The sequence below is a fragment of the Astyanax mexicanus genome, chromosome 9 (assembly GCF_023375975.1).
Source record: "Astyanax mexicanus isolate ESR-SI-001 chromosome 9, AstMex3_surface, whole genome shotgun sequence".
In the NCBI taxonomy this organism is placed as follows: Eukaryota; Metazoa; Chordata; class Actinopteri; order Characiformes; family Acestrorhamphidae; genus Astyanax; species Astyanax mexicanus.
This window is the reverse complement of record NC_064416.1, coordinates 10268272-10284658: the sequence shown is the minus strand read 5'-3', so window position 1 is coordinate 10284658 and position 16387 is coordinate 10268272. Positions and strand designations below refer to the sequence as shown.

The 16387-nt window shown below is 34.1% G+C and overlaps 1 protein-coding gene across 2 annotated transcripts in view; it reads right to left on the bottom strand.

Annotated features, from left to right (window-relative positions):
- The window catches only part of luzp2 (leucine zipper protein 2), a 248338-nt gene that overhangs the window by 15743 nt on the left and 216208 nt on the right, over nt 1-16387 (bottom strand). For both annotated transcript variants that reach the window (XM_049483255.1, XM_049483256.1), the window contains exon 10: nt 2800-2901. In XM_049483255.1, the coding sequence (XP_049339212.1) occupies nt 2800-2901 (102 nt within the window). The remainder of the gene's footprint in view (nt 1-2799; nt 2902-16387) is intronic.

Below are 16387 nucleotides of genomic sequence, written 5' to 3'. Positions count from 1 at the left end.
AGAAGGGCCAAAAATAGGTCAAACACAAAAATAGACAATCAAAGAAATAATGCTCAGTATGCAGCTGAAATTACTGGGGCAATACTTTGCAAAAGGCGGAACAAACAGAGCGGTATATATACATGGGAACACAGCTGAAAGTAATCGAAACACAGGTGAGGCTGATCTGCCAATCTGGCGCTGATTGTCTGGCTAAGACACAAGATTTGGAGTTTGTGAAGGTGGAAAAGTCTGTATTAGAATTGGAAGGTGTGACATTTAAAACGTCTGAGTTTATATAATCCAGTGTAGATTTCAGTGTGTCCTCAGATCATAGTGCTGAGATTCAGACTGCAGAACAAACATTTTGAGGAGTAAACTGGTGCCTCAGCTCCGTACAGCAGAGCAAACAGGCCATTCAGATGACCTCAGGCCAAACAGCTTTACAGAAGGAGCTAAACATCAAGCTGGAGTTTCCTAATCGCCGACGTCTGATTCAGTTTCTCTGTTATTCTGCCTCACAGAGAAATCTACCGCAGGTTCACTCCGGTACCTGAACTCTGCTTAAGGTAACTGCTGCATGGCCAAACAAATGAAATAAGAATTTTATCTTTGCTGAATTTTATGGGAAATGATTGAAGATTTTATTTCAAGAAAAAAAGGAAAAGCTATTTTGTAGCCAATTAAACATTATTATTATTATTATTATTATTATTATTATTATTATTATTATTATTATTATTATTATTATTACAGAGAATATTATACCAGTGAAAAGTTTAGACACACCTCCTCTCATTAAATGTGTGTTTTTCTATAATGTTTTAACATTACACATGCAGAATTATTTAACAATCAAAAATAGTTAAACTAACCAGAATATGTTTTATATACTTTAGATTCTTCTAAGTAGCACATTTATCTTTGCTGATAGATTTGTTTTCATGTTTTAATATTAATCAAATAATAAAATTTGAAAATACATTAAATCACGAAAACTAAACTTAAGAAAAAGGTGTCCAATCTTTTAATGATACTGTATATATTTTTTGTCTTGTTTATTTTTTTTTAAGTGATAAAGCTATTATATTACCTGCGACATACTGAAAATGCACAATAATTTAAAATTTTCGTCTGTATATTTTCGGTTGCCAAGTACTCAGTGCATCCACAGTCTATGGCAGTGGTTCTCAACTAGCCTGGTACCCACAGTTTTATAATCACTTTTATAGAATACAAATCAAACTGCAAAGTGAATTAAAGAGCATTTTTTTAATGAGGAGGAACATGACAACTACATGTATAAAAGTAACTACGATAAAATGAATGATCAGAACTTATAATTAATAAGGCCACAAAATGATATATTTTACTTCTCTGTATATCCCCGCATTCTTACAAATGTACTGAATTCTGGATACTTTCAGTACATTAGCAAGAAAGTCTCTCTGTATCTTTTTACCCAATTTAAAAAACGAGAGCAAAATTAGATGATCATTAATTCTTTTTAATTTTGTATATTTTTAAAAAATGTATTTATCCTTTATAAGCTGCACAGCACTTTATTTTTTTAGATGAGACCAACAAACTCTGCAACAAAAATGCAGTATAGCTCTGTTTACTTGTATATTACAATTTATTTAAAATTTTAATTACTTTCACTGTTATTACCTTATTAAAACAATTCAATTACCAGAACAGCTACTTGGAATACCTTAGTAACTGAATAACAACACCTTAGCAATCACCTTGAATATGATTTGTCCAAGCATAGCAAGTCCTTAGCAACAACTTATCTGAGTGATCACATTACACTCTCTACACATCGTACTCCACACCTCACACACTTTAAACAAGAACAACTTAGCAACCACCTTTCAGTGGTATTAGTGCACTTTTACAAGCCAACTTAAAGTTCACTAGTTCACATTCTTTTCCTTATTGTTTAATATTTAACCTTATTTAACAGAACATCATGAGTGATATTTTTGACTATTTTAGTCAAAATATTCAGTGCATCCATAGTCTATGATATTACCAGTGATAATAACAACAACACTTTTTTTTTCTGAGAATCTTTTTAGATGAGCCCCAACAAACGTATTAAAGCTATTCAATTACCAGAACAGGTCTAATAACATAGCATAGCAACCACCTAGAATCCACTTAACAACACCTTAGCAACCACCTGCAACACCTTAGCAACTGCCTAGAAACACCTTAGTAACCACTTCCGAAACCATAGCATAGCTGCCTAGCAACCAGATAGCAACAACTTATCAACCACCTTTTACTGGTATTAGCACACTTTTCCAAGACAAATAATAGTTATTCTTATTCAACAGAATATCATCAAGGATATTTTTGGGTTGCCAAATATTTAGCGCATCCATTGTCTATGGCATTAACAGTGATAATATAACAGCACTTTTTTGTCTTTTTTTTAGATAAGCCCAACAAACTCTTTGAGAACAAATGCAGTAAAGCTCTGTTTACCTGTTTTTATTACAATTACTTTCACTTTTTTATTACCTTATTAAAACAATTCAATTACCAGAACAGGCCTAATAACCATTAATTACATTTAACCAGCTTCTCTTTCTCCACAGAAACAAACCAAATCCCGATAAATCTGGGGAGTAAAAGCTGCTGCTAGGTCAAACCGGCCGTGCGAGGAGAAGGGACTGACATTTAGAGCAGAGTTGCTAATGGTTTGTGATGCCAAGAGATGCGTTGAGACTCAATGAACATATTAGCTGCTCCATTTGGGCCAGCGGGTCAGCGAAGGGCCATTAGAGTGTAATAGCAGTAAAGATTTACCTTTACCATCTGGCAGTCCTTGACTCCTGTAGGATCTCTCCTCATTACCTCCACATTCACGGGCAATTTACTTGTTGTGATTCTGGGAACTTTTGGGATGTCCTGAAAAAGAAGAACAGAAAGAAATATGATGTAATACGAAAGAGAGAGAGAGAGAGAGAGAGAGAGAGAATGAGACAGAGAGCTGAGTTACTTTTTCCTTTAAAGCCTTTTTTTAAAAGCCTGTTTAACCAGCACTCTAAAGTCAACACTGTTTTTTTTCTGCTAGCTGCCATTGTTTGAGATGGTGTGTCCTCTTCAGCATCATCGTTCCTCGTTTAGAGGAAGAGTAAAGACTGCAAAAACTCTCTGTACTCTGAAATGTAAAGCACACACTCCTGCAAACCTGAATAAAGAGTAGAGATATAGTCTTATAATGTTTTCACACACTTTAAATTGAGTGTTTTTTAATTATTTTAAATATTCTGCATTGTAGATTAACAATAAACTCATCCAAATTGTTAAGAAAAGCATATTTATATGGCTGGTGTTAAATAAACCAGAATTCTTCAATGTAGCAGCTTTCCACATCTCTTGGCTGGATTTTCTCAGTCAGTCTTTTGTTTCGTCTCTTAATAAAGTGTTTGAGAGCATCAGCTGTAAAGTTGTGAAGAGGTAGAGGTACAGGTATACAGTGAATAGTTCGGTAACACTTTCTATGAATGTCATCTTTATTAGACGCTATAACCACATTCATAACATATTTTAATGCATTCATAAGGCATTATAAACATGGCTATACATGTTTATAAAAATGCATAACCCATTATAGCCATGTTTGTTAAGCATTATGACCTGTGATCATAATACATTATAAGCTGTGCTTATAATATATGTGTTAAAATAGTATATCTCTATCATTAATAATCGATAACACTTTCTATGAATGTCATCTCTGTAAGACTCTATAAACATACTCATAACATGTTATAATGCATTCATAAGGCATTATAAACATGGCTATACATATTAATAAAAATGTATAATTCATTATAGCCATGTTTATTTTGCATCATGAACTGTGATTATAATGCATTCATAGCTGTGTTTATAACATGTTATACATCAATACCAAGAAACTCAGTCCAGTGTGCAGATTGTATCATGACTAAAACAGCTTACAACTTATAAACACACCCTCAATAATCCTATAAATATATATTTTAACCACTGATAAATTATTCTTATCTTGAATATAATATTAGTTATAGTCAATTATAATGTATTATAACAGGTTTCTGTGCGTTGTAAGTAAAGTGACAGACTTTCATTGTAGGACTAGATTATTAAAGCTAGAGAATATACTATTTATATATATATATATATATATATATATATATATATATATATATATATATATATATATATATATATTATAAGCACAGCTATAAGGTCACAGGTCATAATGCTTAATAAACATGGCTATAATGGGTTATGTATTTTTTATAAATATTTATAGCCATGTTTATAATGCCTTATAAATGCATTATAGTATGTTATGATTGTGGTTATAGTGTCTAATAAAGATGACATTCATAGAAAGTGTTACCTAATAATCTAGTCCTACAATGAAAGTCTGACACTTTATTTAGAGCGCACAAAGACCTGTTATAATACATTATAATTGACTATAATTAAAATTATATTCAAGACAAGAATAATTTATGAGTGGTTGAAAATATATTTATAGGATTATTGAGGGTGTGTTTATAAGTTGGAAGCTTTTTTAGTCATGATAAAGTCTGCAAGCTGGGACTGAGTTTCTTGGTATTGATGTATAACATGTTATAAACGCAGCTATTAATGCATTATAATCACTGTTCATGATGCATAATAAACATTGCTATAATTAATTATACATTTTTATAAGTATGTATAGCCATGTTTATAATGCCTTATAAATGCGTTATGATGTGTTATGAGTATGTTTATAGAGTCTCATATAGATCACATTTTCAAAGATGGTGTTACCAATAGTTCTATTTCTGTAATGTTCTAATCCATATTATGAGAAGCAAGAGCTACTCAACTAAATAAAGAAACAATTAGCTTAAAAAAAGAAAATGGTCAGAGTTAGGTGTACAAGTTAGATTAAAAAATCTGATAAAGAGAGTTGAATTTAAGCTCAGTAATTGTATTTCTTAGTGCAGGTAAACTCTGAACCAAAGTTTTCTGTGATTTCTTAGTCTGTGCATGAGTGAAAACAGACCCTGGTGACAGAAATATATAAACAACATTTAACAAATTACAAATAGCACTGGCAAGTGTTTTTTTTCTTTTACACAATGTTTATGTCATGTCTTACTCTGTAAGTTTATGGCTGGTTGCAAAGAAACAAACCTGGATACTGACTGACTAATGTGTACCCACATTTATCTTTACCTTAAACCTTGTGTGGGGTTCGGGTCATTTTTTGTGAAAAACATATATCAAAACACATTTTCGATAAGTAAACACACACTGTACACCCCCCCCCCCCCCCCCCCCACAAACACACACATTTATATTACATACAGTATGTTTGGCCAAGGGCTAATAAACTTTGCTTCATTTGTAAATTTGAAAGTAAACAAATTTTCTACTCATATCTTGAGTTTAATTCATTTTCTTTTACATTTTATTAAAAAACTAATAAAAAAAGAGTAGCTCTTTTTAAAAGAAATGTAACATAAGAAAGGTAATGGCAAATATTAACCATGTAAGCTGTTTATATTGCTTGCAATTTAGGTGAAGCAAGCATGTGTAAAGTATTTTAATGTAAAATTGCTTAATTTTGCTGAATTAAAAAAAGTAACAAAGTAAACGAGTAACAAAAATATGAACACCACACAACACCACACGAGTACTGACAAACTTTGATATTCTGCAGTAATCAGATTAGGCCGTACATGGAAATACACTGATTGAAACACTACAAAGACTGCTTGTCTTAACATTGTACTTTACTAAGGCTTTTTTAGTATTGCATTGTACTGCATTGTATATTGCAATTTGTTAGTATATGAGCTTTTTTTTGTAATATGGCCCAGGCCTACCTGGAATTAGATTTTTTTTTCTCTATATTGGTTTTCTTATTAGCAAAATAAGAGCAGCTTATTGGCTTAAATGATTTGAATTATAAATAGGAGTATTACCCTTTTATTATATTTATTTGACTTTTTTTAACTTTGTTTAGATTTTTGCTTTAATTCTACATGATTTCCAAGAAAAGGCAATATTCTCAAAAGTGCTACAGACAGACTTCAATGGTATCTAGCTGCTGCAGAATCATTTCATTTCCTTATGAGGATTAAAGAGCTATTGTGGAAAGTTAAGCAACAAAAGCTGTTTCAGCTCAAATCCACGGGAGGGAAAAGGAGACCGTGCAACACAACTGTACTTTCATTATAGAGAATAAATTGCCAAAACTTTTATACAAGAATTTGATCCATTTATTCCGAGACCTCGTGTCAACTTTCTGCCTACCCGTTTAATTCATATGCATGCCTGGAAGGTTCCGGTGGAGGCTTTCTTGCATAAGCACCCTTACAGCGCTTCTTCAGAACGGCTGCATCCGACTCTTTTAACAGATTTTATTCCGCCGATGCCTGACAGGACTGCCCGGGACGTGAGGTGTGAAGTAACACCTCTCGCTTCGCCCCTGCAGAAACCTCCTAGACCTATTCCTCTTATACACGGGAAAAGTATACTTGAAACATTTTCACACGAACTCGTCTGAACTTCAACAACTGCTACAAATCTTATATAACGACTCTTTAGTGTAGCTGTGTCTCCTCGTGAAATCACTCACACTGCACTTCCAGGAGCCGCAGAGGGGTTTCTGCATTCAAACACCAAATCTGTGGATTCTATCGAGTACAGGGAGATTACCGGTGATCTGTCTGTGATTTTGAGAATCATTGTATCTTTTCAAAGCGCCTTTATATACAGTGTGCACAGTCAAGTCTGAAAATGATGACGGCCATACAATATTACCTAATTAAAATGACTTAATTCATACAATATAACTCCAATCATTTATGATACATGATATATTATAATTCCTGAAATGTAAATATTTTAGTTAAAACACACATATTACACATATCACTGTCTCAACACATGTATGGCATGTAATACATTCTTTTTAGTATACTATAAAAAATGTATTACATGCCATCCATGGTCTGTTTACAAAATTATTTTTTTGGGATTATGTAAATATTTGAATGTGTGTTTTTGTTACGCCCTCGCTATGTTTTCCTGTGTTTTCCCCGTTTCCTAGTGTGTTTCTCTTGTACTTTTCCATCACGTGTGTGTAATTTGTAGCTCCGCCCCTCGTTACCTGTTTCCCCAGGTGTTCAGTGTTTCATGTTACTATAAATAGCCCTCCTCTGCCACCTTGTCCTCCGTCGGTCTTTGCACCTTCCTCTGTCGTTTGTCTCGCCACGTTTACTATAGTTTGTTCACGGTTTCGTTACGCTCTATGTATTTCTTGTATATTTCTAGTCACGTTTCTTGCCTGTTTGTTTCTTTGTTTATTTGTATATATTCACGTATTTATCATTTGTACATATTCCCTTACCTTGGTTTGTACTTATCTGTCTAGTTTAGCTCTTTGTTTGTTTTCCCTGTTTGTTTATGTATATATATGTATATATATATATATATATATATATATATATATATATATATATATATATATATATATATATATATATTTTTTTTTTTCGTTATTCCCCTGTTTGTTTATTTGTTTATTTGTTATTTATTAAAGTCTGTCTTACCCGCATTTACGTCCGCCTCCCGTCTGGTCCCGCGTTACAGTTTTAATTAAAAATTAATTATAATATATTATGTATCATAAATTGTTTGAGTAATATTGTATAAATTAGGTAATTGTAATTAGGTAATATTGAATCGAGAAATTAAGTAAAGGTTACTAAAACAAAATGATTGATTCAGCAAAAATAAATTAAGTAAAATTTACTAAAAAAAGGATTGATTGAGTAAAAATAAATTAAGTAAATTTTACTAAAAAAAAGGATTGATTCAGCAAAAATAAATTAAGTAAATTTTACTAAAAAAAAGGATTGATTCAGTAAAAATAAATTAAGTAAATTTTACTAAAAGAAAGGATTGATTCAGCAAAAATAAATTAAGTAAATTTTACTAAAAAAAAGGATTGATTCAGTAAAAATAAATTAAGTAAATTTTACTAAAAAAAAGGATTGATTCAGTAAAAATAAATTAAGTAAATTTTACTAAAAAAAAGGATTGATTCAGCAAAAATAAATTAAGTAAATTTTACTAAAAAAAAGGATTGATTCAGTAAAAATAAATTAAGTAAATTTTACTAAAAGAAAGGATTGATTCAGTAAAAATAAATTAAGTAAATTTTACTAAAAAAAAGGATTGATTCAGCAAAAATAAATTAAGTAAATTTTACTAAAAAAAAGGATTGATTCAGTAAAAATAAATTAAGTAAATTTTACTAAAAGAAAGGATTGATTCAGTAAAAATAAATTAAGTAAATTTTACTAAAAAAAAGGATTGATTCAGTAAAAATAAATTAAGTAAATTTTACTAAAAAAGGATTGATTCAGCAAAAATAAATTAAGTAAAGCTTACTAAAGGAAAGGAGTGTGCAGCGAGTGTGTGGTGTGGTGTGGTGTGGTGGCTGAGCAGTGAGAGCAGCTCTCAGCAGAAGAGGAAAATTCAGGCATTTGCATAGAAGATGCTTCTGCTACTTTTAAGTTGTATGTCTGGCTGTTTCATAGGCAGGTGTACTAATCCCTTAGCTCTGTACTGTATTTAAAAAAAAAATGTTCTATCTTTGTTTCACTTCAAGCATAGTCTTAATATGGCTGGTTATGGTTATGCATAGTTAAATTACAAGAGATTTAGGAGAAAAAAACATAAACACAAACCATAGTCTGAATATGACTGGTTATGGTTTGCTCTCATTGTTTGCACTATATAAGAGCTAGAAAAGTTTTATTTTTATTTTTTATTCTTATTTCTAGAGAGAAACCAGTCTGTTAAGTTTGTGTTATATGATTTCGTCAAATAAAACTCTAGTTTGCAAGCCATTTTTCATTTTTGAGGTTTTCTTTCAAATTTTATTTTTAAATCTCGTCTCGTCTCGTGATATTAGTGTCTCATCACACCCCTATAATAGATAGACCCTGCATTATAGTAGAAGGTATTTCACCACTCTGGCATATCTAGCTAGCTTCTAGCCCAGGCCAGCGCTCTCCAAGGTGCTGAAGCTGCATGTAGCCACATGGTTTACAGTAGAACCTCCATTGTGGTCTACAGCTCCAAGAGTGCTGCTGAATTCCCCACGGCTGGATTCTACTGATGAGCACCGGCTGCCACTTGGGAAAAGATGGGAGATAAAAAGACTCCCCCTCCCTAAATCACATGGCTACAATGCGGGTGAGTTGCAGTTGCAGGGAGTCATTTTTTTTTCTCTCTCTTTCTCTCTAGAGAATTCACTGTCGAAGGAATGAAGCACCTCGGGACAGTGTGGAGAACATTGTTCAGATGTCTCCAGTGCCCTTCTCTTCTGGGGGTCTGCCTCCACACTGTCCCTAAGAGCCCTTCCATTCTGCTTTGTAAATAAAAGTTTGCTGGGGTTTGTTAGGATGGTGGTTTAAGTTCATCTCAGACTGTGGTCTCTTATTTCTTTTATTCAAAGTTGGAAATATTATAAAATAGAGGTGAAATATTAATAGTGTTGATAGAGCTTCCAATGGTATCCCACACATTTTCACATCCGACATGCACATGGCAATGAAATACTACAGTATGTGCATCAGGTGCATGTAAAAAAAAAAAACTAGAATATCATAAAAATAACTTTATTTCAGTAATTCAGTAAAAAAAAATGAAACTCTTATATTATATAGTATATACAAAGAAAGAAAACCCAAAAGAGAATTCAGAGAATTCAGAGAATTAGAATGTTACATAAGATCAATTGGTGCTTTTGGCAGTGTAGGCAGTGTGCCAAGTCCTGCTGGGAAATGAAATCCACATCTCCAATATTCTATTTTTCTGAGAAATTGACTTTTGTTTTTTGTATAGTTTGTAAGCCATAATCATCAGCAATAAAAAATTTAAAATAGAGTGTGTGTAATACAGCTATATAATATATGAGTTTCACAACTTTTTTGCAACTTTTCAATAATATTCCAACCACTGGTTTCAGGACCTCATTAACACAATGTTGGGCTGTCATAAAGTGCTTGTAATAAACACCAAAACTGGTCTGGCATCATATGTATGCATCAAATTTGCAACCCACATAATGAAACCAATCCTTTACAAATGTGTGGGTCATCTCCACCTAGACGAAAGCAAGACTCATAACTAAAGATGACCTGTTGTCACTCTGAGACACTCTATGAGAGTGTAAAACAACTACCTACCAAGTTTCATTTCTGTTGATTGATTCCTTCTGAGTGTAACTATCTTTTTTAGGGTGTTGAGTGTATATACACATGTTCACCCACTACTCATTGAGCTCCATTGGCTAACGGTTGCTGCTCGCATTAAATTTCAGGCTCTTACAATCGGCTACAAGGTGATGACAGAACAGCACATGCTCCTAAAGGTCTATGTTACCTCCCAGCCGTTGCGCTCCTCCAGTGAATGTCGCCTCGCTTTACCAAACATTAAAACACAAAGCAATCCAGACTGTTCTTATGCAGAGTTCCTCTCTAATAGTGGAACAAACTTCCTTCCACTACCAGATCAGGAGAATCTCTCACTATCTTTAATAAACTCCTGAAGACAGAGCTCTTCAAAGAGCTCTTACTCTCCTAACACCTCTAACTAACTACCTTCCACTACCAGATCAGGAGAATCTCTCACTATCTTTAATAAACTCCTGAAGACTGAGCTCTTCAAAGAGCACTTACTCTCCTAACACCTCTAACTACCTTCCACTACCAGATCAAGAGTATCTCTCGCTATCTTTAATAAACTCCTGAAGACAGAGCTCTTCAAAGAGCACTTACTCTCTTAACACCTCTAACACACTAACTACTTCTAACATCGTTTCCTTCTTCCCCTCCTTTCCTCCTCTATCCCACTATTTCCCTTTGACCTCCTTTAGACCCTGACTAAAAATGTTTTTGCCTTGAACTTTTATGCCATCTATTCCTAATGCACATCAATAATTGTAAGTCACTTTGGATAAAAGCGTCTGCTAAATGTAATATAATGTAATAAAATGTGATGTAATATACCAATTTTTAAAACCAGATCTAGTTCTTTTACAGTCATTTTTAGCATTAGATGAGGAGCTCTGAGCTGTACTGCTCTTTTGAAAGAGCTGATCTCATATGCAGTCCATTCTCTTCCCCTAAACACAGAGGAAGTAAATATTCAGGCAGTGGGTCTTAAACCCCGGCCAGACTGGCTAAACCGCTGCCCCAGGGAGAGCAATAGTACAACACTAATCCAGTTAGCTCTGCCCAGCCAATAAAAGGAAATGTGATGCCCTTATCATTTCTCCATTATAAAGCATGTGATATCGATCACAACACCAGCACCTGCTGCTCTTCCGCCATGAACTAGAACCCAGCCCAGTTCACACGATGGAGACCAGTGAGTGTCCTATTAGATTAATTTAATGAATCAAATTCTGTATATAAATACAGGCTTATAAAATTATTCATAATCCTAGAACTTAGTAGCACATAGTTGTGAAGTGGGATAAAAATGATGCATGGTTTTCATGAAATTTTACTCAAAAAAAACAAAAAAAACAAAAAGTTTGATGTCCAAAAGTATACTTTACTTACAAAAAAAATGAAATAAATATATTTTAAAGTTTAACTAATTTAAATTGTTAAAGTTTGAACTACACGATTTAACACGGGTGTAAAAATGCAGATGTGCAAAATGCCAAGATAAAAGGATAAAGATACAGCTTAATTACTCATAAAGAAGTATTTGATGTAAAAACTGTAATAAAAAAGATAAATATGTATAAAATCTAACCAGTGAGTAGAAGCTTAGAATTACATTTGAAATATACCGTAAATTGTAATTAACAAAGTACTTAGAACTATAAAAGAAAACTATATAATGGATCCATTACTTAAATTAAAGATCCATTAAGAATGCTATTTGTTTTCGTAGTAACTCATAACATGATCAGGATCTATCATCAGATATTAAGGAAAAAACTGAGTATAAAAACTATAGAACTACTACTACAACAGGCTGGATATGTTTCTCCTGAACAGGTAATCACTGAGCTTCAGTACAGTTGCTGACCATGGCTGGGTAATTCATCACCAGCCCTAGCATAGTAGAAACAAGAAATGTGGAGACTAAATATTATATATACTTACTGATCAGCTACAGAGGTAGACTTACATCGTCTTACATTGTGTGTCAACCTGGCAACCTGTGTGAGCTTCACGTCTGGGAAGGGGTGAGTGCGGCAGAAAACATGTCTCTCAAAACAATCACTGATCATCAGTAAATTTTGCATTTCATTTGTAAATCAAGGGAGCAGAGTCTGGAGGAAGAGTGGAGAGACACACAGTCCAAACTGCTTGAGATCTAGTGTGAAGTTTCCACCAATCAGTGATGGTTTGGAGAGGCATGTCATCTGCTGGTGTTGATCCACTGTGTTTTATTATCAAGTCTAAAGTCAGTGCAGTTTTGTTTTCCCTCTGCTAAAAGACAACTTTTATAGAGATGTAGATTTCATTTTTCAGCAGGACTTGGCACACTGCCCACACTACCAAAGGTACCAATTGATCTTATATAATATTCAAATTTTCTGAGTCACTGACTTTTGGATTACAGACGTATTGGCTGTAAACCATAATCATCAACAATAAAATAAATAAATGCTCAAAAATAGATCACTCTGTATGTAATACATCTATATAATATGTGAGCTTCACATTTTGAACTGAATTACTGAAATAAATTACATTTTCAATGATAGTCTAATTTTTTGAGATGCAGGAATGTATGGATTATATACAGACACATCCAGCCCACTGTGTTCTGTTCTAAAATACACTTCTACTCCAGGGAGGCTGAAGCTCAGCGCCAGCACAATGCTTCCTGGCAGGAGTGTGGAAGTGTGTTCTCCATATCTCAGGTATTTGTTCCAAACTCCTGATTTAACTAATTAGCTTACCTTCCTGGTTCAAAACACAAGCTAATTAGCACGCTTTCCGAACAAATACCTTCAGGGGATGCTGAAGTATGATTACTTTGATTCTCTATATGTTTTAATTGCAGGTCAAACGCCTGCTAATTAGGATCTGGTGGAGTTTAACTCAATTAAAACTGGAGGAAGCAGAAGTTTAATAAAGATAACTTTTATAATGATCTTGGTGCATGACAAAAAAAACAACATTTAGTGAGTTTTTTTTAGTAACACTTACCTATAAATCTTAAATTTAATTTAATGCATTATAAGGCTTCCAGTGCCAGTCAAAAGTTTGGACAACTTCTCATTACAGGTGTTTTTCTGTCTTTCATTTATTTAATTTATTTTGTTCATTGTAGATTAATATTAAACACATAAAACAAATTAAATGGCACTTGTGGAATTACACAGCCTCCACATTAATCCCCTGATCTGAACCTGATGAACTGAGATGGTGATTTGAGGTGATTTAATTGTGATGAGCTGGAGCTTCACAGCTTCAAAAGGAAAAGCAGCATCTATTGTTCAGCACCTCCAGGAACTCCTTCCTTCAAGATGCTGAGAAAAACTATTCCAGGTGACTCTCCCTCATGAAGACACTGAGATTAAAATACCAAGAGTGTGCAGATCTGTCCTCAAAGATAAATGTGCTAATAAGAATAAAATATAACAGTTTTTTTTGCAGAATAATTCAATGCTGTATAGCTTTAATATAGTATTCAATATTACATTTGCAAGGTAAAAATATCATAAAAAGAAATAAAAACGATTAAATGAGAAGTGATGTGTCCAAACTTTTGACTGGTACTATAGATAATAAGGCAGCACTTTCTATGAATGTATGAACATACTCATAAAACATTATAATGAGGTCATAAAGCATTATATACATGGCTATACATATTTATAGAAATGTACTAAATATGTATATTAAAATAAAGTACTCACAGCTGTGATTATGTCATATACTATGTCAGCTGTGTATGTGCCAATACCAATAACCTCATCAAAGCATGCTATCATTACTTGTAAGCACTTATGAATTACACTTATATTATATATTTTAATAGATTTCATTCCTTTATAAAGTATCATGTCTATCATGGGAACTTAAGGAATTAATAGTGACAAATATATGAAATATGATAATTTATCTCACATGTGTAACACATTATAAGCACAGCTTATGATGCACTGTAATACAAAAATATAATGCATTAACTATTTATATTTATAGCCATGTTTATAATACCTTATAACTGCATTATTATGTTATAAAGTATATGTATTCTCAACTATAATGATATACTACCATCATTCCTGTTTTGGGTTATTAGGGGGGTTATGTTGTTTTTTGGGGTGATGTGTGTGTGTGTTTTTGCAATATGTGTGTTATGCATTGGCTTGCAAAAGTATTCATACCCCATCATTTAACCTTTTCGTATTTTGTCACCATACAACCATAAACTTCAATGTGTTTTATTGAGATTTTAAAAGATAGACCAACACAAATATAATAAAAATAATACAAAAATATTAAAATGTATTTATAAGGCATAATAAATACATGGTTCATAGAAAGTGTTACCAGTTGTTGTTCTGTATTTATTTATTTTTTTAACAGTGACATTTTCAAGGTCATCTCAGCCCAATTGGGAATGAGCTAATGGCACAGCGATTGGTTGAGACTCAGCGGTCATATCTTGACATCTAAAGCCATTACTTTCGACATGCCCTGGAGATGTGCTTAGAGTGCATTCCTGATTTCTCCTGTTGCCTTCAGTGCAGAAATGCTGCAGAAATGCTGCAGAAATGCTGCTCTCGAAGAACTTCTGAGAATTTAGACGTAACCCTGCCGTTCTTACATAAATAAACTTCCCACAATATGGAACAAACTCCCCAAAAAATATTGATAGCAGTTACGCTGCGTATTTAAAGGCCACACGGGCCGGCTCCTCTGAGAGCTTGTTAAATATGAAACAACTTCCACTCCAAACCCGCTCTTCCCTAAATCCTCACGCTTATGAATGTTTCACTAGCAGGAGATTGTGTGTGCAGGAGGAGAGTGTAGGTTTATCATGGCTGGTTGCTGGAGTTTAGGCCTCATTACACTCTCACCAGAGAGAGCGCAGCAGTGAGGATCTCTGAAGGAATACTAAACACTCACACTATATACATATATATATATTTTTCCAGTTTAGAACGATGCAAAATCAGCAGTGCTATTAATGTGGACGAGTTAAATATGTGGACGTGATTAATAAAAAAATGTTATCATTTACACTTTCCTACTCCCAACATTCCTCTCTCTCTCTCTCTCTTTCTTTCTCTCTCTCTTTCTCTCTCTTTCTCTCTGTGTGAAGCATATTCTGCAAATAGCGTTTATTTCCATCATTAACCCTTTGAACTCCAGCCTATATTGATGTGTTTTTCTCCATTGTTGTCAGTTCCCCTTTCACTTGTTATAACACATGCTGTTATTTTTCTTTATACAACAGTTAGTTCCGACCTCACAATCTGATTGGTTGAGAAGTGTTCTAGCCGTGATGATATTCGTGATAACATCACGGCCTTCTCACACTAAATCTGTATCACTCCGCCGACGCGTTGCCGAGTAACGGCGTATATACACAGTACAGTTTTGAATCATCGCCTCCACCGGCACCAACAGCAGCGTTAGCTTAGCACAGGCTAGCGCTCAGCCGCGGCACATTTGCCCGCAGCCCGCAGCGCTGACTTGTGGAAAAAAGGCAAGGGAAATCGCTCGGCTAATGCCGTCTGACCGCCAGAACGATAACTTAACCAGCCAGGCTAGGCTAAGCTAAGCTAATGCTGAGCTAAAGCAAGCTACGATGACTGGAAATTTCCGAAGCGCGGATAGCTTGACTCCGGTCATCTACCCACAGTCCAGCCACACCGGCAAGCTAACCAACACCACACAGCAAAACAAACAGAAATACTCAAAAAATGCGCAGCGTTCACCTGAAGACGACTCCACAGAGCAGGAGAGGAGAGTATTAGCGTTATTTCACCCTCCTAACGTTACCATCTTCACTTATTCCCAATTTTGCTTTCAAGCTAACTTTCGTGGTGTTAGTCTGCCTGAATCATACACTGTTTTGTAGTTAAGTTGTGGTGGAACTACTTTTTGGCGGAAGGCACAGTCCATATTAAAGCATATTCAAACTGAATTTCTTAAAGTTCTTTGATTTATTTTCTTTAATCATTTTGTAAAAATAAACTGTTGTATAAAAGCAATAGATCACTTGAGGTCGTGTGTTATCACTAATAACATCACGGCTGTGATGATCTACAGTACTCGCCTTCGGTTCGTGCCTGCGACGGGATCACAGCCGTGATGTTATTCGTGATAACACA